General features: G+C 53.1%; 8 protein-coding genes across 8 annotated transcripts; 6 read left to right on the forward strand and 2 right to left on the reverse strand.

Moving 5' to 3' along the window:
* Window positions 1-1,290: 1,290 nt before the first annotated feature.
* gh76-1 (glycosylhydrolase family 76-1) lies at window positions 1,291-4,400 on the forward strand (the record flags this gene model as incomplete). Its single annotated transcript, XM_959561.3, has 3 exons — window positions 1,291-1,399; window positions 1,462-1,566; window positions 1,633-4,400. 3 exons carry the CDS (start codon window positions 1,291-1,293, stop codon window positions 3,891-3,893), a joined length of 2,475 nt encoding a protein of 824 aa, XP_964654.3. The 3' UTR covers window positions 3,894-4,400.
* A 536-nt stretch (window positions 4,401-4,936) lies between these two features.
* Window positions 4,937-8,203, forward strand: NCU02031 (hypothetical protein). Its single transcript, XM_959560.3, has 4 exons — window positions 4,937-6,085; window positions 6,191-6,840; window positions 6,908-7,127; window positions 7,210-8,203. Exons 1-4 carry the CDS (start codon window positions 5,679-5,681, stop codon window positions 7,418-7,420), a joined length of 1,488 nt encoding a protein of 495 aa, XP_964653.3. The 5' UTR covers window positions 4,937-5,678; the 3' UTR covers window positions 7,421-8,203.
* A 395-nt stretch (window positions 8,204-8,598) lies between these two features.
* Window positions 8,599-10,494, forward strand: NCU02030 (hypothetical protein). Its single transcript, XM_959559.3, has 3 exons — window positions 8,599-8,883; window positions 8,963-9,235; window positions 9,315-10,494. The coding sequence occupies exon 3, from the start codon at window positions 9,363-9,365 to the stop codon at window positions 9,792-9,794; it is 432 nt and encodes a 143-aa protein (XP_964652.1). The 5' UTR covers window positions 8,599-8,883; window positions 8,963-9,235; window positions 9,315-9,362; the 3' UTR covers window positions 9,795-10,494.
* Window positions 10,495-10,605: 111 nt separating this feature from the next.
* NCU02029 (hypothetical protein) lies at window positions 10,606-11,921 on the forward strand (the record flags this gene model as incomplete). The annotated part of the gene is made up of 4 exons (XM_959558.3): window positions 10,606-10,827; window positions 10,952-10,976; window positions 11,068-11,305; window positions 11,405-11,921. Exons 1-4 carry the CDS (start codon window positions 10,756-10,758, stop codon window positions 11,919-11,921), a joined length of 852 nt encoding a protein of 283 aa, XP_964651.3. The 5' UTR covers window positions 10,606-10,755.
* Window positions 11,922-12,031: 110 nt separating this feature from the next.
* Window positions 12,032-13,762, reverse strand: NCU02028 (aromatic ring-opening dioxygenase LigB subunit). Its single transcript, XM_959557.3, has 2 exons — window positions 13,058-13,762; window positions 12,032-12,982 (listed from the first exon to the last, which is right to left on the reverse strand). Exons 1-2 carry the CDS (start codon window positions 13,328-13,330, stop codon window positions 12,191-12,193), a joined length of 1,065 nt encoding a protein of 354 aa, XP_964650.2. The 5' UTR covers window positions 13,331-13,762; the 3' UTR covers window positions 12,032-12,190.
* On the forward strand, window positions 13,763-15,276 carry NCU02027 (acyl-protein thioesterase 1). The gene is made up of 3 exons (XM_959556.2): window positions 13,763-14,308; window positions 14,389-14,786; window positions 14,862-15,276. The coding sequence occupies exons 1-3, from the start codon at window positions 14,078-14,080 to the stop codon at window positions 14,968-14,970; spliced, it is 738 nt and encodes a 245-aa protein (XP_964649.1). The 5' UTR covers window positions 13,763-14,077; the 3' UTR covers window positions 14,971-15,276.
* A 928-nt stretch (window positions 15,277-16,204) lies between these two features.
* Window positions 16,205-19,246, forward strand: NCU02026 (hypothetical protein). The gene is made up of 2 exons (XM_959555.3): window positions 16,205-17,547; window positions 17,622-19,246. The coding sequence occupies exons 1-2, from the start codon at window positions 16,414-16,416 to the stop codon at window positions 18,522-18,524; spliced, it is 2,037 nt and encodes a 678-aa protein (XP_964648.3). The 5' UTR covers window positions 16,205-16,413; the 3' UTR covers window positions 18,525-19,246.
* Window positions 19,233-21,322, reverse strand: NCU02025 (hypothetical protein). Its single transcript, XM_959554.3, has 2 exons — window positions 20,901-21,322; window positions 19,233-20,832 (listed from the first exon to the last, which is right to left on the reverse strand). The coding sequence occupies exons 1-2, from the start codon at window positions 20,990-20,992 to the stop codon at window positions 19,608-19,610; spliced, it is 1,317 nt and encodes a 438-aa protein (XP_964647.1). The 5' UTR covers window positions 20,993-21,322; the 3' UTR covers window positions 19,233-19,607.
* Window positions 21,323-21,432: the final 110 nt, after the last annotated feature.

A 21,432-nucleotide genomic window follows, 5' to 3' on the forward strand; every position in this document is an offset into this window, starting at 1 on the left:
AGAATGATGAATACACAAGGTAGATGTTGAAAAGCGTCAGCTTGGAAAGAATATAATCAAGATGATGGATGCTTGGTGGTGTCGAAAATCTAGACGAAGTTGGGCATTTTTCGACTCTGAGTTGCTTGGAATAATAGGAAAGGAGGGAAGAGCAATAGGAAACCTCTGGTGAAACTTGTAGCTTAGGGGCATACTGTCTTTCTGGTATCAGTGGCTTGCCTCTTCTTCGGACTTCCGCCTCGAGTGAATATAATATGCGGCCCGTCAGTGACTAACCTGGAAACCTTGGTCGTCTGGTGTTCCAGTCCGGATCTGTTAGCGTTCTGAGCGTTTGCCCCGCAAGGTTTTAACATGAGACCTCGGACAGAGCAAGTTTATCCAAACTTGCTGCATAAATGTGGACGTCCGACTGTGAATACATATTTATACATATTCAGGATCTGGGTGCATCTGTTCATGCCGATATGTGCATTGTTAATCTTCCATGCATGCAACACTTAAGTACTTGCACTAGATTCCCGCTTTTACAGATGCTCTCTTTCCAACTCTTCCTTATTCACCGCGCTTCTTCCCGTCTGCGTGACGGTACAATTTACTTCGCTCGATTTCGACATGGAGTACCCAAGTTCAAGACATCAAAAGAGCACAGACAAGTTGTACAAAATGTTAACGAATATAGACGTCAATTATCCTCGGGCCAATCTTGCTGTTCGCTGTTTTCATACGAGGCAACGAAGAGAGTTCATGGTCCCCATTCACTAGGTACTGAAATGCCTTCTTGTCAGTTGCCATCCGGTCTTTGCTTACCTGGCCAAGTGGCCGGCCTACTCTCACTACAATGTCCGGCACCATGCTCTTATGTCTGGTGGAAGATCCTTTCTCTGTTGCCATACATTCACCGTTGAAGCTTCCATGCTTGGAACAGTTGCGCTTGCCTGATTTTGCAAGGATACAATTCTGGCCGCCAGAAGAGAAGCCACGCCCTCGGACGGACAGTTGGACTCTGCCTTCTCGAATGAAACGAGGATGACATGATGGGGGAGGACCATGCTGGAGTTCCCAGCTGGCTGCGGTTAATCACAAGCCCATCCAGACACAGGGCACCTCGATCTTCTTGGTTGTCCAGTCTCTTCACATCTCCCGATCTCTCCACGTCTTGCAACCGCAAAGCGCATTCCAAGCCTTCGGTTCTTTTCTTTCTTCTTTTTCTTTTTGGAACTTTTTGGAGTCTTTTGACCTTGGATCTTGTTCTTCACCATTAAATCCGGTATTGGATGTAGCTGTCTCACCATGAGAGCCCATGGGACCGAGGCCAGTCTTCTGTGCGCCAGGTTGATAGCCGCCCTGTTGATGACAGCCGATGTGATTGCAGGTTACGATCTGGATTTGAGCTCAATAGGTCATCTCCCGCCGCATTTGCTGCCCCTCATCTGCAGTGCATGCTACTAACATTCTCTCAAGACTCGCTCAAGCATGCCGCCAGGTTCATGGCTGAGGACATGATGTCGTTCTACTCTGGCAACCAACCGGGAGGAATTCCAGGCCTGTTGCCTCAGCCTTATTACTGTCAGTGAAGTGTGCAACAAGCTGACCCCCTTGAGCCATCTTTTAACCTGATAGCACTATCTATAGGGTGGGAAGCGGGCGCTTTGATGGGCTCGCTCATTGACTACTGGTACTATACCGGCGATACACAATGGAATGACCTCATTCAGCAGGGACTGCTTTTCCAGGCCGGCCCAAATAGTGACTACATGCCGCCCAACCAAACCATGACAGAAGGTAACGATGATCAAGGGTTTTGGGGAATGACGGCCATGTCAGCAGCCGAGTCCAAATTCCAGGATCCACCGAGCGACAAGCCGCAATGGCTGGCTCTGGCACAGGCCGTCTTCAACACGCAAGCTGCCCGGTGGGACACGCAGAAATGTGGTGGGGGGCTCCGCTGGCAGATCTTCGCCTGGAACCAGGGCTACGACTATAAAAACTCCATTTCCCAAGCATGTTTCTTCAACATTGCCGCCCGCCTCGCTCGGTACACGGGCAACCAGTCATATGCGGATTGGGCCGATAAGACGTGGGATTGGATGATCTCGTCCAAGTTCATGGATACGCAGACTTACTACATTTACGATGGGGCACATACAAGCAATTGCTCCGAGATCACTCCTTATCAATGGACGTATAACAGCGGTGCCTTCCTTCTAGGCGCCGCAGCCATGTACAACTATACCACGGGAAACACGAAAGAGGTCTGGCGAAGCCGAGTCGATGGCCTAATCAACGGTCTTGGTGTCTTCTTTACAGGCCCGCAACGTAATATCATGACAGAAGTCGCCTGTGAGCCTGTCAACCTGTGCGATCTTGACCAGCAGAGCTTCAAGGCATACCTTTCGCGCGCCATGGCCGCCACGACAAAGTGGGCGCCATGGACATATCATCGCATCAAGCCTCTTCTAAAATCCACAGCTATAGCTGCCACATCCACGTGCATCGGCGGCAGCAACGGTCGTATGTGCGGACTCAAGTGGACGGAACACGGCAAATGGGACGGCACAACGGGGGTTGGCCAGCAGATGGCTGCGATGGAGCTTGTCCTGGCCAACATGATCGAGCAGGTCGCCGCTCCCGTTACTAACCATACGGGCGGCACGAGCGCAGGAAACCCAGGAGCCGGCGGCGGGGATGTTGGTAAGACGAATCCGTTTAGCATTGCGGTTCCTTATTCGCCGCTTAGCACTGCCGACCGAGTCGGTGCATGGATCATCACCGCTGTTATTATCTTGGGGCTGGTTTGTGGATGCGTCATGCAGGTTCTGGACGAAAAGAGCAATTTGAAGACATGGCAAAGGCTTTCAACTCTCCATCCGGACGTTTTCTACGCCTGTGGTAAACACTGGCGGCCTGGGCATGGAAAGACCGACCGCGACGGGCATGGAATCGAAGTTGAGGGTCATTATGATTGCAATCGACCGCGCTTCGACATCGATGACACCTGTGCTTTCCAAGGCGAATGCTACGATGGTGATTGTGGCCACATTGCCGATAGCAAGGAGAAGGACACCGTAATCGAAATTCACAAGGAGTACGCCGACCACAGACACAGCTGGCACGGGGTTCCGCCGCCCCCGCCACCGTCCCAATCTTCAGCTCGTTATTCATCTACTCTCTGCGCCGGAAGCAAAAGTGGAAGCAGCGGAAGTGGCTTTGGAGGTAAGAGAATGCCTCCGGCCAACAAGAGCATTATCTCCAACCGCCTCAACCATCTGAACCACCGCCACAGCGTGCTGCAAAAACTGCAAACACAGCAGCATCAGCATCAACAGCAGCTGCTGCATGAGAACAGCAGCCACATGCATGTGCAAGTCCCGCATACCCCCCTCCGCCACGACGATCACCACAACCGCTGCTTCCATAGTAACAGCGATAAATCCCCTCACAGCGCCTGGCGTAGTCGCCACAACCATCCCAGCACCCAGCCGTCTTACTACTGGGACCTAGACAACACCAACGGCATCGATCCCGCACGGCGCGTGTCCCAACTCTCGGGGATCTCTGCGCTCCCAGGAGGTGTGTCGGGCTTGGTACCTGATAGCGCGACTGGGTCTACCCCGAATCCCAAGCGTCAACCTGACCACAGCAGATCAGACGAAACAACTGGCAACAGCGTACCGGCTGAGTTCAGAGCTCGGGATAGCCATGACCATCGCCGTGAAGAGCAGGGAGAGGGGGTTATTGTCAGTAATGGAATCATAAACGGAAACGCCGCTCTCGGTGACAGGATCAAGAACTGGAGGTTGGCGGATAAGGAGAGGAGAGAGGCGAGGAATAATAGGGGCGGTGGAAATCAGTTTGCGTGGGATAGTAGTGAGAGTCTTTATTGGGGTAGTTGATGGAGGAGTTAGCAGGAGAGTGTCTGCGCTTTCTCAGGGATGAATGGGAGGTTTTGAGGATGTTTTGGCTACGTTTTGGTGTTTAAGACTCATTTGGTATGTCATGCATGGTATTGCTAAGGTCCGGCATCTCCATTAACTTTGGGTTGAGTTTGGAGTGTCTTATGGATAGGAGGGATGACCAGCAGGTACATCATTTCCTTTTTATTGTAATGTACCTACTATGTTGCTCTGCATTGGTTATTCTATTCCTTGCATCTTCAATCTGCTTTTATGCTGTCGCAGAAGGTATTCTTTGGTTAACCCAGCGACATGCATTGATTACAGCCATATTGCTGTGTGGTTATAGCTCCCCCTTGCCAAGCCTTTCCTATTTCGGAAGTTTGTTTACTTTCCATCGCTCGCCAAACCCGGATTTACTCTTCGCAGTTCGTGATGCATCATGCGTATGCCTTTTAGCCGATCTACCGCCAATTCCCCATCAGGATACTACACTACCGTCCTAGCACGCAATATGGTTTTAATCGGATCGGAAATAAGAAAACTTCTTAACCCACCCCCGAGGCGCGATCGTCATCGATTTGAGCCACGTTTCGTCGACCATTTTGCCATGACTCCGCTCGACATGGGCACAGTTATAGTAACACCATAAATGACACCGCAAACTGAATAACACCGTAAATGATACGGCATAATACTACTGCAACTACATTGCAACATGAATGCGAGCGCACATGAATGAGTAGAACGAAAAAGGAAGGGGAAAAAACAAGAAGGGAAGGTGGGTTTTCCCGAGGCTCAGGTTACAATGAATGCGACCGGGTCGGAGGTCGGAAGTCGGAAGTCGGAGGTCGGGGTCGGGGTCTGGTCGAAAGCCCGCGCGGGGTCATGAGGATGATCTTGTACCAAAATTGAACTAGCATGGATTCACCGTCGAGAATGAGAATTGAAGCGAACGGAACGGTGAGTCGATTGCGGGGGGAGGAACATCATTATTCAGGAAGGAGATTAGACGATTATGGAAGGTAGTGAGCAACAGCCGAGCAATGGCGACAGTAACCAAACAAGAGGGAAGGTCCATAAAAACGTAAAAGGTCCCCCCGCCTGCTAGGGCAGTCACATACACTACATCGCACCGATATCATTCATCATTCCAGCAGTTGTGCGTTTGTGCTGGTGCACATGTTACATGCTTTATCCGGCGGCGATACCTGTCGACCGACATACAAAGGTTCACTCAACTCCGCAGTTCTGACTCCCGACGAGACAAAAGTCTTTCTCGTCCGCGTGAGCGTCACTCACTCACTCGCGAACGAACGAACCCCGCGCCAGTAACATGTCAATGTGTTGAGGTTGTACCACTTCTACACCGTGACCCGCGACACAAACACCCAGAGACGAGAAGAGCGGGGGAAGGAGAAAAGTGGTTGGGATTGAGTACGCAGGAGAGGTGTCAGTGAACATTCAGCAAGCCATTGAGAGCAAGCATCTCAAAACAGAGAGTGAGAAGACGAGTGGCTACCATCTTGGAGACCTCGATTGAAAGTCGTTGGAAGCCCACCTTTTATGCTTGCCCAAATCAAAAGCTCGTCGAAGACAAGTTAAATCTAAAATCGACAGCGTCTTTTGTTGGACAAGAGGGGCAGACTAAGACTGTCTGTGCGGTTGTTATTCTAGCAACTTGGGCTCATCACCTCAACTCCCCGTTTCCCAAACGACGGCATCCAACCACGGCGCATTTTTACCAAATACCACTACGACGACAACAAGAAAGCAACCGCCAAGATGCTAACCCCCACGACCCTCCTCCTCTTAAGCCCTCTCCTCTACCTCCTCACCCTCCTCTTCCGCACCGCTCTCTACCGCCTCCGCGCCCGCTCCCTAGGTTGCAGCCCCGTGGCGGTCTACCCACATAAGGACCCTATTCTGGGACTGGACCTGTTCCGCGAAAGTTTGCGAGCCATGAACACGCATGCGCTGCTGCCGCTGTGGGACGCTCGATTCAAGAGATATGGCAACACGCACTACACGCTGACGTTGGGGAAATGGGTACTGATGACGAACGAGCCGGAGAACGTCAAAGTGATTTTGGGCACGAAGATGGCCGAGTGGCCGATTGATGGACCACGGTTGCATGCGTCTGTGGCGGTTTTGGGAAAGAAGAGTATTTTTACTACTAACGGGGCTCAGTGGTATGTCGTCTCCATGTTCTTTGGTCGGTTTCGGGTCATGATAATGGAGTGGATTTTGGTTGTGTTGTGAAAGGAAGCTAATGAATCGTCATTGCACTACTGTAGGCGCGAGGCTCGAGGAATGATCAGACCTTCGTTCGTCAGGGACCAAGTCGCCGACCTTCATTGCTTTGCCAAACACGTCGGCAACTTTCTCAACGCCATTCCCAAGGACGGATCGACCTTTGACATGCAGGAACTCCTGCTTTCTATGACCATGGACTCGTCTACCGATTTCCTGCTCGGTTGCTCCACAAACTCTTTGCTCCAACCCTCGCCCGAAGCCAAGCAGTTCCTCGAAGATTTTGAGTACACCAGCCGTGAGGCCGCCAAGAAGTCTCGACTTGGAACGCTTCTCAATTGGTTGCCAAACGGGGAGTTCCAGGCGACTGTGACAAGAGTGCGCGAGTATGTGCGAGCCTACATAAGGAAGTCCCAGGCGGAGAAGACCGACAAGAAGGAAAGAGACTACGTTTTCCTGCATGAGATTTTGAAGTCCGGCGCCGATGAGGAGCACGCCATCGACCAGGTCTTGTCCGTTATTATTGCCGGAAGAGACACCACGGCTGCGGCGATGACGGCGTGTTTCTACTACTTGGCTCGCAATCCGGAGGCAGTAAAGAAATTGAGGAAGGAGATCTTTGATATGGAGGACGAGATGCCGACCTGGGAGCAGCTCAAAAACATGAAGTATCTGAACATGATAATCAAAGAAGGTGAGTATTGTGCCCGGGAGATAGAACTTATGGAGAAATCGCCTTATTGCTAACAACAAACTTGAAGGTTTGCGGCTGTTCCCTCCCGCATCAACTAACTCCAGAGCGCCGATCAAGGACACGGTCCTACCCCGAGGTGGTGGCCCAGATGGCAAACAACCCATCCTTGTGCCCAAGGGCCAAGTCGTTAGGTGGTCGCTGTACAGTCTTCATAGACGTAAGGATATCTGGGGAGAAGATGCCCATGAGTTCCGTCCAGAGCGGTGGGATGAAAACCTTCGGGTCGGGTACGTGATTTTGTTTTTCCCTCTGTCAGTCTCTCTATCCGGAACTTCTTGTGGCTGACACAGCTTCCTCTTCGCTGAACAGATGGGAGTACATTCCGTTCTCCGGAGGCCCGCGTATATGCCTGGGCCAGCAGTTTGCGCTTACCCAGATCGAATACGCCCTTTTCAAGTTCTTCCGTGCCTTCAAGAGCATCGAACCCCGGGATGACAATGGCCCGCTGCTGCTTCGCACGAATCTAACTGTGACCTTTGCGAAAGGCTGTCTGGTCAGTGCGACACCCGACTCTAACTAGGTGGTAACACCTCTGGAGAGGGGACTGAGAGGCGGAAGAGATCCAGAGATGTCGTTAGGTAGCATGCGATTTGGTTGTTGCTTTCGGTGTTTTAAATCTGTGTCTCGCGATATGAAGAACAGTCTGTATTTCGGCCAGTCCTGGACGCACAAGAAGCGTTTGCATTTACTTGTTTTTGTTGTTAGGTCTGCTGTGTTCAGTTGCACAACATACCATACGGAATAGTATGAGGAGTGTGTCAACCTTGTACGACAACACAAGATTGTCCGGGTGATCTTACAAGTAACAACCACGACGGCTGAGCTTGACAAGCGTCCTAGCTGTCTGTCGGCTTGACACTTGCTGCACCTTTAGCCGCGAATGCGGCCCCGAGCAACTGAGCAAGCCCCGATTTCGAGTTTTGTACCAAATTGTCTGGATTTTGTTGAGCATGTTGGGTCCTCCTTTTCGCTAGAGTGCTGTGTCTGTTGTGCCCGATATTCTCCTTGACTGTTGCACGGGCTTTACCTACGGTATATCGTCTAGGTGCGACCGACAGAATGACGGGATGGCTAACCAGGAGCGACCTTGTGCATAGCTTTGCGGCCATGTTTCTGGCAGCAAGAAGTTGCCATGACCCTGACTGCGTAGATTGGTGTTCGGGTTTGTTTCTCTCCAGTGATAGCACCTCCGTCGTCACTGGAAACCTATGGTAGTCTAGTGGTCTTGCGCAAGATGTAGAGAATCAGCGCCAACATCGCGAGTTGGCTGAGATAGCACAGATTGTTGGTTGCCTAATGGAACAAAATCTGCATGCGTGTCAAATCTGGTGTTTCTCAGGTTTCGTAGCGTGGTGATTTCTCTTTGGCCACGAGGAAGAGCTGCGCGATGATGAGATGGGAAGGTGGAAAGTGAAAGGGATGACTATGAATTAGGTTTTCATAGAACGGCCATAGGAGGCCGATACTGGACATTGGACAATGTCCAAATAGGAGGGAAGCACAGATTTGTCAACTACTTAGTCCTTGAGGAAAGAGCATTCGCCGAATCCTCACCAAGTGTGATGCCGGCCCGGGGCATTCTTTCCGATCTTGGAAAGTGGACCGAGTGGTGCAGTGGTTTCCATCCATCTCCGACCTGCTGGCAAATGGGAGTTTAGGATGACCTTTTTTTTGTCGTTTTTCTTTTTTCGGCAAATCTTTCTCTGTTTGACGTTTCTTCCTCCGTTCTTAAGTTCCAATCACAAACCTGACATCGCCCTAGCGTGTGACTATCCATACGTTTCCGTGTTTCTGATGTCAAGCTACTTCGTCTTCTTCCCCGTTCATTGCCAGGCGCATCTTGGTCAATGCTGCCGTATTCAACCCACCAGTGCACTTCATTGATCTTGCATATCTGGGGGTGGCAACATGGGCTCAATTTCAAAGGAAGAGATGCCCACCAGGCTCGCCAGCTCGGCTCTCCCTTCCTATACTCGCCATAATGTGCGCAGCCTTTCTGTCTTATTCTCAGACTGACCAAGAACTCGTTCAAGCTTAGAACACTAGTAATGTCGACAAGCAGTTCCCTGCGATTACAACCTTGGCCGCCGCAACACATTAACATCAACGTTGAGTTACTCGAAGCTCCTGACGCTCAGCTGCCGAGCATACCAAGAGCAACCGAGTTTCCGTGATCCATCATACCGACACACTCTTGATACTCATTTAGAGGCTCTCGACAGTCTGCTTCAGTTTCACTCCACTGATGCTCTGAAAATAAGAGCTGGGTATTTCTTCTCTTCGTCAACGACCGCCTTGAACGCAAGGCCATCACCCGCTCTCGGGATCTGCAGAGGTAGCTATCATTCAAACATCCCTTGATATTATCCCGCATACGGCAAGAGACCTTAGCGCTAAGCATGATTACTTGCCAGAAATCACCCACGCATATCTCTGTACATCAAAGGTATTAACCTCTCGAGATGGCTCAAGACAACATTTCCGCCGACCAGTCTCGAATTGTTTCCGACCAAGAACCGGAATACAAGTTTGGAGTGGTTGATATTGGTATCATTGTGGCCTCTTGTGTCATCTTGGTATCCGTCTTCGTCGGTCGATTCTACATCCGCAGGTTACAGCACCGTCGACAGCTGGACATGGAGTTCCAAGCCCGGCAGAGAGACCTGGAGGCTTTGTACGAAGAAAACGGCAAACAACGAGTGACCAGTATGGCATCATATATCGGCTCTGCTGAGCCATCAGTACTTAAAGACGACGTCATTATCCAGCCCAAGATCAACAATGGGTCTGAAAAGCAGGTGCTGAAGCCTCCCCTTTGGCGTTACATCAACTCGAAACACCAGCGTAACGGCTCAGTCACACTCGCTATTCCACTTCACAACCGGGATAACTAGGTCCTTTGACCTGCAACTTCTGTTCACCGGTGGATCATTGGGTCCACCACCTTTCGGTCCAGAAGCTATTCACTCCTTCTAATTAAGATTTCCCGATGAGCCTCATCACATCTGCTGTTTCTTCCTTCTTTCTTTTTTTCTGGTTCAGTTCAGTCACGTTGAGGTGCATAATCAGGGGTTATACCGGTACCAGGTTTACGTGGGTTTTGAGGGAGGTGGAAGTTCACTCCGCAGCTGTCGGTGTCGTTTGCAACCTATGGCCGCCCTTTGGCGTCGCAAGCCACGCATCTAAAAGGTTGTCAAGTTTCATTTCGCAAATGATCAGAAGGGAATCTGATTGGGGGTCCTGTCAGTTCGGTTCGATAAAAGATGCCGCTGGCCATGTGTTCCCATGCATGCATCCATCACACAAAAGAGGAGGTGGATACCTTTTTCTTCAAGATTTCATACCTACTCTATCTCTTTCACCTTCTAGCTGTCATGATAGTAATTTGACGTATCCTCGCTTGATGTTTGGCTTCTGTTTGTGTTCGTCAGCTCGGGCCTTTTAGTTGCATCGTTTGCTCTGAAGACCGAATCGTTATGCGGCTGGCCGCCGAGCTTTCCTGTGTTCTGTTCCATTGCTTGTTGCCCCCCTCTCCTCTTGTAAGACAGGACATTCTCGTTGCGTAGACAGAGCAATGGTTACTGTTCAAATTCCAATATGAGGCTCGCCAGCCCTTAGTCCTCCTTTTCTGAGTGTCTTCATCCCCTAAGGCTCAGCATATCCATAGCCACTCAAAGGCTTCTGTCACACTATCGGTTGTGTTAGCCGTTCGTTTGGCATTTCCAATTTTCTCAGATACGCTTCTTTACTACCATCTTGTCAATCAAAAGGTCCCAGTCATTTGAGCTGATTGTACAGCTGGATTTGTCCTCTGTCGGGCCAAACTGAAGTAACTGGTTGGAAACAGCTACCAAAATGGCTACCTATCCGCGCCAAGCCTCGTGGATTCATGATATCGCAACATCCTCGCTCGAGGTGGGCAAAGATGTACGTCCGCTTTGCTGAATGTATTAGAAGACTCTGATGATTATTGAATAGAACTCCATGCCACGAAGGCATCCCATATCTCATTTGTGTATTCTCCATCACCTGCTAATGAAGGTATGACTAGGGCCTCGACGATGCTATTGCCTGTGGTAAGTTCTATTGACTTGATACTGACGCTGGCTCTTGATTTCTCTCCTGATTCTCTTACATGACAAAGACTCACAAAACTGCATGAGACAGGCAGGCCTTCCGGATCCCAGCCTAGCGCAGGCATTCGTAACCATGCCTATCATGAGGAGATCGCGCAGAGTCATATAAACATAGGACAAGAGGGCCACGGCCGTCCATATGAGGACGATGACGGTACGATGAGCGAAGGATATCTACATGCGAATGGAAAGTTTGAGGAGTCTGTGGGAGACCAAGACCGCCCTCGCTCGCCGATCAGAGGTGAAGAAAAGGAAATCGAAAACCAAAAGTGAGTACATGCACTCAAACCCAGTAACATATTCGATGGGCTCAAGACGATCTTCGTTTGTCGTGGTACGTGATGAATGACTGACAGAGCCCTGGTAAGTAACTCCTGCTGCAATGGTAACAACAACAACAACAACAACGAAACCCCAGCGTCAAATCACGCCTCTGCTGGGAACTCTCCTCCAAGGGAAAATGGAGGGGACGCCTCCTCCTACAGCGGCGTCACGCCGAACCAGAGCTTCTCGAAAGCCCATCGCAACAACAGCAACAGCGCCGAACTGATGCTTCAGGGAGTCTCTTCCAGAAGCCCCACGCCCTCACAATCACCGCAGAGTCCTGAAAGACTTGGTTATAATGTGAGTGGGTATTTCCAGTCTTGTGAGGAGTGTTTTATTGCTGGGATGTGCTGCATCCATCGGACGGCGGCGGCGGCGGCGGCGGCGAAAGCGATAGTTATGCCTGACGGTAGAGGTAGTCTCATCCATGATGGTGGCCATGGCAATGGCAGAGCTGCGCGTGAGCGGCATGAGTGGCTTGTTGAGCGGATGAAGGAGAGTTTGGCGAAGATTGATAGCGCTACTCACGGTGGTAGTGTGGTTTCGCGGAGGGGTGCTTGATTGGAAGTTGGTGATAATACGTGAAATGGGCGGGCCTAAGGCCAGGAGACTTTAACCAGTTGTAGCATTTTCGTCGCGTTCTCGTTCCAGCTTGTGGAGGGAGGCCCAGTGCTTTCCTTATGCCTACCATTGTTAATATCGATGTTATTGGAATACTTTTATTTGGGACTGTGTCATGGACATTACTCTCTCTTCTATCCAAGACAACGCCTTTCCGATCCCAGGATGTCGCTCCCTCCACTCAACCCCCCCCCCCCCCCCCCCCCCCGTTACTCCTCAGGCACATCCCCAAACCGATACTGCGCCCAAGCAAAGCTCCCCTCATGCAGTGTCCACGTTTGCACACCCTTATCCTTCCCCGCCGCGCCCGCCGCCACATAGATGGGCATCAAGTGATCCATCCACGGGTGCGCCTGTCTGGCGTCCCCCCTTTTAACCACCTCCCTCATCCGATCCAGCCTGCCCTCCGCATCGCCCTCCACCGCCTCCTTCAGCGCATCATCGAAGCTGACCGCGTAGGGAAGCGGCCTGGGATCGCCCCAAGTAAACTGCATGTCCCGCAGGTTGTGCACCGTCATGCCGGTACAAATAATCACCACGCCCTCATCGCGGAGCTCCTCGACCGCCTGGCCCAGACGATAGTGCGCGTCCGGATCTTCCGACTTGAACAGCGAGACTTGCACCAAGGGAACGGTGATGGCCTGGTCGGTGTTGGGTGGAAAAGCGACGTTGAAGCCCGAGAAGACGCCGTGGTCGAGCCCGCGCTTGAGACCCTTGGACTGGATGTCTGCCTTGGTAAGGAGCTGCTGGATCTTGGCGGCTAGTTGGGGGGATCCGGTAGCAGGGAAAGTCGCCTTGTAGAAGTGGTCGGGAAAACCGTAGAAATCGTAGATGAGGTCTGTCGGGCCATCGCCGTTGTTGAGGTGGATCTCGGAGGGGGTGGCTTGCCAGTGCGCGGAGAAAACGACGACGGCCTTGGGCTTGACTTTTTGGATGATTTCCTTGCCGATGGCTTGGAGGACGGGGTAGACGGGGTGTTTGGTGTTGTATTGGACGTCGGGCTGAGAGAGGGTGTTAGTTGATGGTTTTGCATTGAAGTGTCGGGAGTGACTGAGAAATGAGTGAGTGAAACTTACTCCTCCGTGAGAGAAAAAGTACACAGGGGGTCTGCCCATTTTGGAAGAGGTCAAGTTCGCTGTGGCGGCGGCCTGGAGCGGCGAGGTGGAAGTAGAGGTGGTGGTGGTGATGGGGGCGTTGTTCAAAGCTGTGGTGAACTTGTTGAATGTTTCGCTTCGGACCCGGGAGAATAGGCCGCGAGCGGTTGAAGAGGAAGCCAGGAGGATCGCCAGGGCGGCAACAAGAACAGGAACGATCATAAGAGGTCGGCTACGGGGCCGCGGATTAGGCATTTGTTTTGGAGGAGGAGTGAAATGAGGCTCAACAGACAGCTGAAAACAAGGGTGTGAACACCTTGATGACCGCCACAACAGAAGCGAGTCTGTCCTATAAAAAGGGATAAGAACTTATTCGATTTGAAAGCATGTCTAAGCAATCCCCAGTCTCCATCATCATCGCGGTCCATTCATGATGGGCTCCGGCTCCACTCGAGCGGTTGACACAACGGAGCCCATGACATGATGTGACCTCGTTGGCTTCCGTGAAACAGACGCCGAGAAGGTGGTGAAAGATTGCTGAAGAATGCTCTCGTCAGCAGGTTGGTCAGGCAAATGCACAGGCCCCTGCTTCCGCCGCTGCAACCCCCGCTTCAACGCCGACAAGTCCGACGACTTTGGTGGTTTACACTACACACCCGGACTAGACATACATAGTGGTGTCCCCACCATGCTTGGGGTCCATTCCATGGGCTACCAGGTTTCCTCTAGGGTTATACGTGGGAACCAGACTTTTCTCCGGCTTACCCCACCATCCGTATTTTGCGGGAGGCCCCGCTTCGCCGGGTTTCCACCATCCCCGCCACTAACGGCTCCGAGATCCGTTCCTCGAAGCTCCCCCGCTCCAACAGCAAAGACCCCGGTTAAGCATCGGCCCCACGTGTGAACTTCGGACGGCGCTAGTCAACCACAACGCCATCGCTGCTCCGGGAAACAGCTTCTTGTTGGACTGACTTTCAACACATACAATCATCACACACAAAAATGGCCTCCCTTGCCCGCCGTCCTCCTCTCCTCGTCCCAGCTGTGGCCCGGCACACGGCCACCGTCATCTTCATCCACGGCCTTGGCGACACTGGCCATGGCTGGGCTTCGGCCGTTGAGCAATGGCGTCGCCGCCAACGCCTTGATGAGGTCAAGTTCATCTTGCCCCATGCGCCTTCGATTCCCATCACTGCCAACTGGGGCATGAAGATGCCTGGTTGGTATGACATTGTAAGCTTACCTACCTACTCTGTGTAGTACCTGGCTCCGTCCCCGCCAAAGTTAAAAGTCTAACACCACAGCTATAAAAGTTCGCCATCGATGGCAGCGCCGAAGCTCTCCGCCGCAACGAGGATGAGGCCGGCATCCTAACCAGCCAAGCTTACTTCCACGATCTGATCCAGAAGGAGATCGACTCGGGCATCCCGGCCGACCGCATCGTCATCGGCGGCTTCAGCCAGGGCGGCGCCATGGGCCTGTTCAGCGGCCTCACTGCCAAATGCAAGCTGGCCGGCATTATCGCCTTGTCCTCGTATCTCCTCCTCAGCCTCAAGTTCGCCGAGCTCGTGCCCAAGCCCGAGTTCAACAAGGAGACGCCCATCTTCATGGCCCATGGCGATGCGGATCCGGTTGTCAACTATAAGTTGGGCACGATGACCCGTGACTTGCTCAAGGAGATGGGGTACAATGTCAAGTTCACGACGTATCCGTAAGTACCTCCTTCGGTATCTCAGTGCCGATCAATTTCTCGAATGTTTCCATGCTGACTGCCTGGGATTGCTAGGGGTATGGGTCACTCTGCCTGCCTGGAGGAGTTGGATGCGATCGAGGATTTCTTGACCGAGAGACTGCCCAAGGTGGCTGACAAGTCGGAGCAGAAGTCCGAGCTATAGGTCCAGTCTTTTATGGTGAATATGCTAGCGTTACTTGCTTCAAATACAGCCTTGCTTGTTCTTTTGTCGGATATCCCCATACATAGGTAATACTCTGATACCGCCTGGGTACATGGAGGTATTTTGGATTCAGACGTTTTGCCCGCTTGTGTGTGTTTGTGCTGTTGGACATCTGATCGTTGTCTCGTTGCATGCTTTTAGGCATCAGGAAGTACAGGGGGGGGTGTTGGAGTGTTTAGTGTAGTGTACATGTCATGAACTCACGACTCCCAACAGGTACACTACTATCTATCATTCGTCAATCGGCCATGCACCACACACGTTCAAGGACATCATTATCGCGTTAACACCCGCTTGCGCTTCTCGTCTGGACGTTGGGTGATGATGAAACACGATGGCTCCCGTTTCACAGCAGTTGCTTGCGCGGCGATCTCCCCCGAATACGGTTAGTCAATCTTATCAGTGGGGGGTGGGATTGCGAGTCCAGTGACAGTGGCCCGCTGATGTGGGATGCTGGCCGTCGTCAGTGTCACAAGCCTTCCCTTGGGAACGTTCGCTGGATTCGAGGAGTCGTCGTGGCTCCATCCGACGCTTGAAACCCCACTGGCAAAATCCCCGAAAACTGGACATGGTCCTGCTGTCACCTCATCTGGATCCCAGCATCCCATTTGCATTGCCCAACAATCTGGCACGACGGTGACAACAGCCACTTCAGGTTGCCACTCGTTGCTCGTTTTCTTGCTTGTCTTGACTGAGAGATCTCGATTCGTTGCTCTTGGTGAAATGAGTTATAAAATAACCTCGAGAATTTGTCACAACATTCAGGTTGTCCCTTCTTTAGGTTGCGCACCTCCTCGCGACGGGACTGGAGCATAGGTATGGACCTCTAGGTTCCCTAGGTAGAGGTACATAGCCGGAGGTATCGTGGGTGTAGAACCCGCCTCTACCACCTACCACGATAGCGCGATCACCCACAAGGCAATTTTAGTGTAGTGTAGAGGCGCCCTTGGGCCGGGGGAGGCATAACAAAGTCTAAAACCGACTCAAACACCAAAAGGGAAGGGTTCCACCGTCCCCTCCTACAGCGGGGGCATCTCGTACCCAGAATCCCAGATTCCAGATACCACCTATCCGCTAGCCTGTTGCGATCATCGTACCATTCGAGCCGAGTGCCAACCTTCTACGATCCCGGCCATTACTTTTTTTTTCTATTTTTTTTTTTTTCTAAATACCTACGACCTGTTTGTTGTCGGCTTTCTTCTTCCCATGTCGCACCAGCTCGAGTAAACAAAATTTCTTTGTTTTGTTTTGTCTTTTTCCCCATCTCGATCGACGCCCTCGAGATCCGCAGCAACCTCACCTCCAGAGTCCAGACCTCCAGCGCTTCAGCCACCGGAATAGAGGCAAGCAGCCGCCATTTTCTAGATTCTGCTTAGTATAAGCATGGCGCCCAAGTCACCTCCCTCGCCAACCCTCTCACAACTACCTCCGGTGCCATCGAGCCCAACCTATTCATACGCCTCTACCGCAAATGCGAACCTGTCGCAGTTCAACCTGCCACTGCCGCCTCCGCCCAAACAGGCGCATGCTGTCCTTACCAAGCACGACCTTGAAGCATCGCAGGCCGCATATGCAGACCTCGTCTCCTCCGCCAAGGCCTTCCGTCTGGCCCTTACTTCACTTTCCACTGCTGCCTCCGCCTTCGGCTCTGCTCTCGAATCCTGCGCCCGTCTAAAAGAAGCCCGCGCCGAACAGATCGTGTCTGCTCCCTCCGATCGAGGTGGTGGAAGTCCGGTACAAGGCGGCCAGGGTCAAGGCGGCGGTCCTCCCCCGCTGTTGATGGCCAATAGCTTCACCTCCGCAGCTCAGGGCACCACAAAGTCGACCTGCACGGCCGACACCCTGCTCACCGTCGCTGGTTTGCAGCACCTCGTTGCCAACCACCAGCACATTCTCTCCGAGACGGTCTACCGCTCGTTCGAGGTCCCTCTTCTCCACGAGTTAGACAAGTGGCGTGGCGCGGTTGAGGATGAAGAGGAGAGTTATGCGAGCGCGGTGGCCGTGCAGTCCAAGGAGATCAGACGGTTGGAGAAGGAAGGGATGAAGCTGCATAAGCAGCGCCGAAGGGACGTGGCCAAGTTCCGGAGCCATCTCGTTGAGTTGACCACTAAGTTGGATGGTCTTACAACGCTGCATGGCGAGCATTCCAGGACACTCTTGAGAGAGAGTCAAGACACCAGCGCCCGTATCGTGGAAGCAAGCTGTTCGCTCGTCCGAGCCGAAATTGACATTTTCGAGAGTATGGCGCGGAAGGGGTGGACAGGTGGTGGACTTGAGGATGTGCTGGAACAGGGTCAGGATCTCTTCGCCAGCGAGGATGTGATCGCAGACAGGACCGTTGGACATTCTGACGGCAGGTTCGGTGGGGCAGGAGGCAACATCGTCGCAGGCGGTGCCGGCGATGGCGGCATAGCGAGCGGCGGCGCTGGTGAGGGAAGTAAGCTGTTCAGCATTCTGCCGCCCAGGAGTATTCTCGCCGATACAACAGGCGGGGGAAGAGAAGATACCCTAAGACTGGTAGGCAACCATCACCAAAGCGAGAAGAAACACTGAAGACATGGGGGTACGAGACTAATCAATACTTCCAATAGAGCCTCGCAGGCGCTATTCACTCTCCCGATAACCAATCGACAGTCGTCTACTCTCCCCGCACACCCCCACGAGACAAGGACACGGAGAGTGTCTTCTCTTCTGAAGGTGTCAACCGTCCGCGGGGACCACGCCCCTTCTCCCCTCAACCGCAACCTCTTGCTCTAAATCCCAAGTCCCTCTTCGGCGCCTCCGACCCTCCATCCCCCACTGCCGGGCCCCGAGAGAACGACGAAAGAGAACAGGACGCTCTCTTCTCTCCACTTGGCAACCAATCCCTAACCCTCCCTCTCCCCGGTAGCCACAGCACTGCTGACGGCGATGACGACGAAGACGACGAAGCCCTCGTCTCTCCCTGGCGCGACCAGATCCCCTACCGCTTCCGCCCGCCTACCGAGCCGGACGAGGAACAACAACAGCAGCAGCAGCAACAGCAGCAGCAGCAGCAGGGGCACGAGATTCGGCCGCGAAGCAACCAAAGTAGCAGCAAGCGAAGCAGCTACTCCGGCCGCCTTAGCATCTCGCTAGGCATCAACCGGAGCTTGACCGGCAGCTCGCTGCAGAGGCTACAGCACCCGTCTGCCGCATCCACATCCGCCCTTCCCTCCGAGGAGCACGAGCTGCGAGACGGGAGCTGGAGCTACAGCGGGCGACCGGGATCGGCGGGTGGGTTGATGAGTTTTGTGTCCGCCTCCAGAATGGATGTCGCCACCGGCAGCAGCAGTGACGACCAGTACCAGAGCCAGGACGAGTATACTATTCACGGCAGTCACGAAAAGAACGGGGAAAATAGCCATGGCGAAAAGAAAGAGAGGGGGGACATGGGCGAAGAAGAGAATGATATCACGCCGACGATAACCCCCATGACCCCGCCCACGCAAATGGCGACGGTAACGGCTAGTTAAGGAAATTGGCCGTTGCTACCGTCGGCGACGAGTCACGACCACGATGATGAGGTCGATGAAGAACCGGCTCTGGCTCGGTTACCTTCTACACCATCCTCTACTGATGAAAGGACCAGGAGGTGGAGTGTGGATACAGATACCAGAACCGCAAGTCCAACGGCCGCCAGCCGTGATCCGAGCAGGATCCTGATGAGTCTTTTTGACGTTGATAAGATTGTTGGTAGAACGAGAAGCATGAATATGAGCATGAACATGGGTATGAAGAGCACGAGCGCGAGCAGCAGGAGGCCGAGCACCACACGTACCTCCAGGGATTCCGGGGACTCTAGGGACTCGAGCGCCGCGAGTCCTGTTGGGTGAAGGGAGCCGTACAAAAAGGAGTAGATTCAGTGCTGCTGTTGGCAGGAGTACGAGTACGAGTATGAACGAACGTACCGGGCGGTCTTTTTTGATGGGCTGGCTGACTTGAGTTTTGCGTCTTTGGTTCACGACTGTTACGATTACATAGCTTTCAGGAGTATTTGTTATTTTGTTAGCTTGTGTTTATTTTTTTTTTATTTTTTTTTCTTAGTTTGCATGACGATTTGTTTCGTCTCACCAGTTACAATGCGCACCAAACAGGCAGGCAGGCAGGCAGGCAAATAGATTTCTTCTTGTTTCACGTTGTTCACTGAGTCCTGAGTTTCTCTTTTCTTCACGTCTAGATAGTCATGAATTTGAAAAAGTCTTTTACGCAAAGTTCGAACCACTACCGTAGATCTCTGTGATGCTGCGTTCACTGCTTGTAGGTGAGGAAAAGCGCGAAAAGGATCAACCTAGACTTGAACAACGTCTTATAGGACAAGCTAAACAAGCTTAATGCACAATATAACGTACTCTTCAATCTGGAGCAATTCTCGACATTGGTATCATTCCCCCCCATCACCACCGCCGCTACCGATGCTTAACATATAACAGCAGCCTTCTCCCCCATGGTCCATATCATGATCCAACCATCCTGCCGCATCCATCCATCCATCCATCCATCACGCCTTTTGCCAACACGTCCACCTCCCACCCAGCCCAACGCCCTTCCTAGCCAACTCACTCATCCTTATCAGCACTCAACACCTCCCCCCTAAACAAGCACAACCTCGCATCCAGCCACCACATCAATTTCCAGTACAGGCTCGCCCGATCCCAGTCAAACTCGCCGTTCTCCTTCCTCGGCACCTCGTTCCCAATCATGTTCCCACTAAACCACTTGAAGAGCGGCACGTGGTTCAGCACGCGCTGCGTGTACGAAGGAGCAGGAAGCAGCGCCTGGTCGACGGGCAGGAGCTTAGCCTTGCGCACCGTCGGGATTGCCCGGCAGAACTCGCTGTCCGGATCCTGGGCGTCGACTACCGAAGACAAATGGTGGGCGCCGCCCGCGGTCGAGTGCGCGAGCGAGTCCAGCCCGTGCGTGAAGGCGCCGGCTACGGCGCCCATGGCCGCCGAGGTGATGGTTGCGCTGGAGGTGTCGGAGATAGTGCCGGTATCGGCGGTGCGGGAGGAGGAAGGGGATTGGTTGTTGCCGTTGCTGTCGAGGTAGGAGGTGTAGGGGTTGGTCATGGTCACACGGGAGCGTGGTTGTTGACCAGATGAAGCGCGGCGGTTGTTTGTGGCGGCGGGAGTGACGCCGTTGCTGATGAAGGAGGCGTTATCGGGTACGGCTTCGTCGCGGGCGGGTGGGACGCCATCGTACGGTTCGGCGAAAACGAGGTGGCCGAGGATGGCCTGGGGAGAGGCAATCATGGCTGCTTCGGCGGCCTCGGCGGAATCAAACGTCACCTTTACCCAGTGCTCGCCGCCGTCGACTCTGTTGACTAGTGCGCGCTCTTCGGCAGTCAAGGGCCGTCTTCGCGCATAAAGAGGGTCGCGCAGTTCGGACTTGTACCGCCTGTTCTCGGGCGGTGGGTCGCGTGGGTAATCCTCGCATATCCTCCCGGCGAGCTCCTCGTAGTGGTTGATGGCGGCGTACTGGTGCGAGACGGAGCGATAGCCGCGTAGTATGACTTCGGTCGGGCGGTGTTTGTTAGACAGTTGGGTGGGCGCGGCGTTCTCATCGCCGAGGGAGGATGGTATGAGAGACTGTTTCCTTTGGGCGGCTGTGAGATTCTGGTCTGGGTTCAGGTTCGCGAGGTAGTTCGAGAATACACGGTCGGCGGCGGCTATCGTGGCATCTTCCCTCCTGGCTGGCGTTGCTGTCTTGGACCGCGACCGACGTGTTGACTTGCCGAAGGAGCCTGTCTCGTGGACTGCCCTTCTCGAGCGGGGACCATCTTGGCTGTTGTTTATCTCAAGTCAGTATCGGAGCTGGTTTGTCAAGCCTAAGATGACGGCGGGCAAACGAACTGTGGGAACACCATGGCATAAGGTCTTTGAATGCCGTCGTCACCGACGTAGAGCTCGTCATCGGGGACGTTGTGGAGGATCAAGGGCGCCATGTCAGGCACGGTATTGGGCAAGCTATCTCGTAGTGATGTGGAAAATGGGCAATTGCTATGTGCTATGTGCAGGGTGTTTGCTCGCGGTCGGATAACGGTGATGATCCTAGAGGACGGTAGGAGCGGTAAGTTGTAGCTTCCGGTTTGTTCCAACAGCTCCTGCCGGTACCAGGAGAGAATGTGAAGTTGTCGGACTGGTCGGAGTGTCGCAGGTGGTTCAGGACAAGAAGTGTGGTGGTTGCATGCCCAGCGAATGAAGATGCGACGCGACGGATTTTTCGATGCGCTATCACCTCAATGCTGAAAGTGCTGGACTGGAACTGCTGAACGTCAGCCCAATTGGGATTCTTGCTACGGCAGCAACAACAACAGCCTTTCTAGGTACCCTGTCCCCTGTCCCAGCGGGCATTGGACGGTAACCCCTCGCTCGACGGGTAGGG

Source organism: Neurospora crassa, linkage group I, assembly GCF_000182925.2.
Source record: "Neurospora crassa OR74A linkage group I, whole genome shotgun sequence".
Lineage (NCBI taxonomy): Eukaryota > Fungi > Ascomycota > Sordariomycetes > Sordariales > Sordariaceae > Neurospora > Neurospora crassa.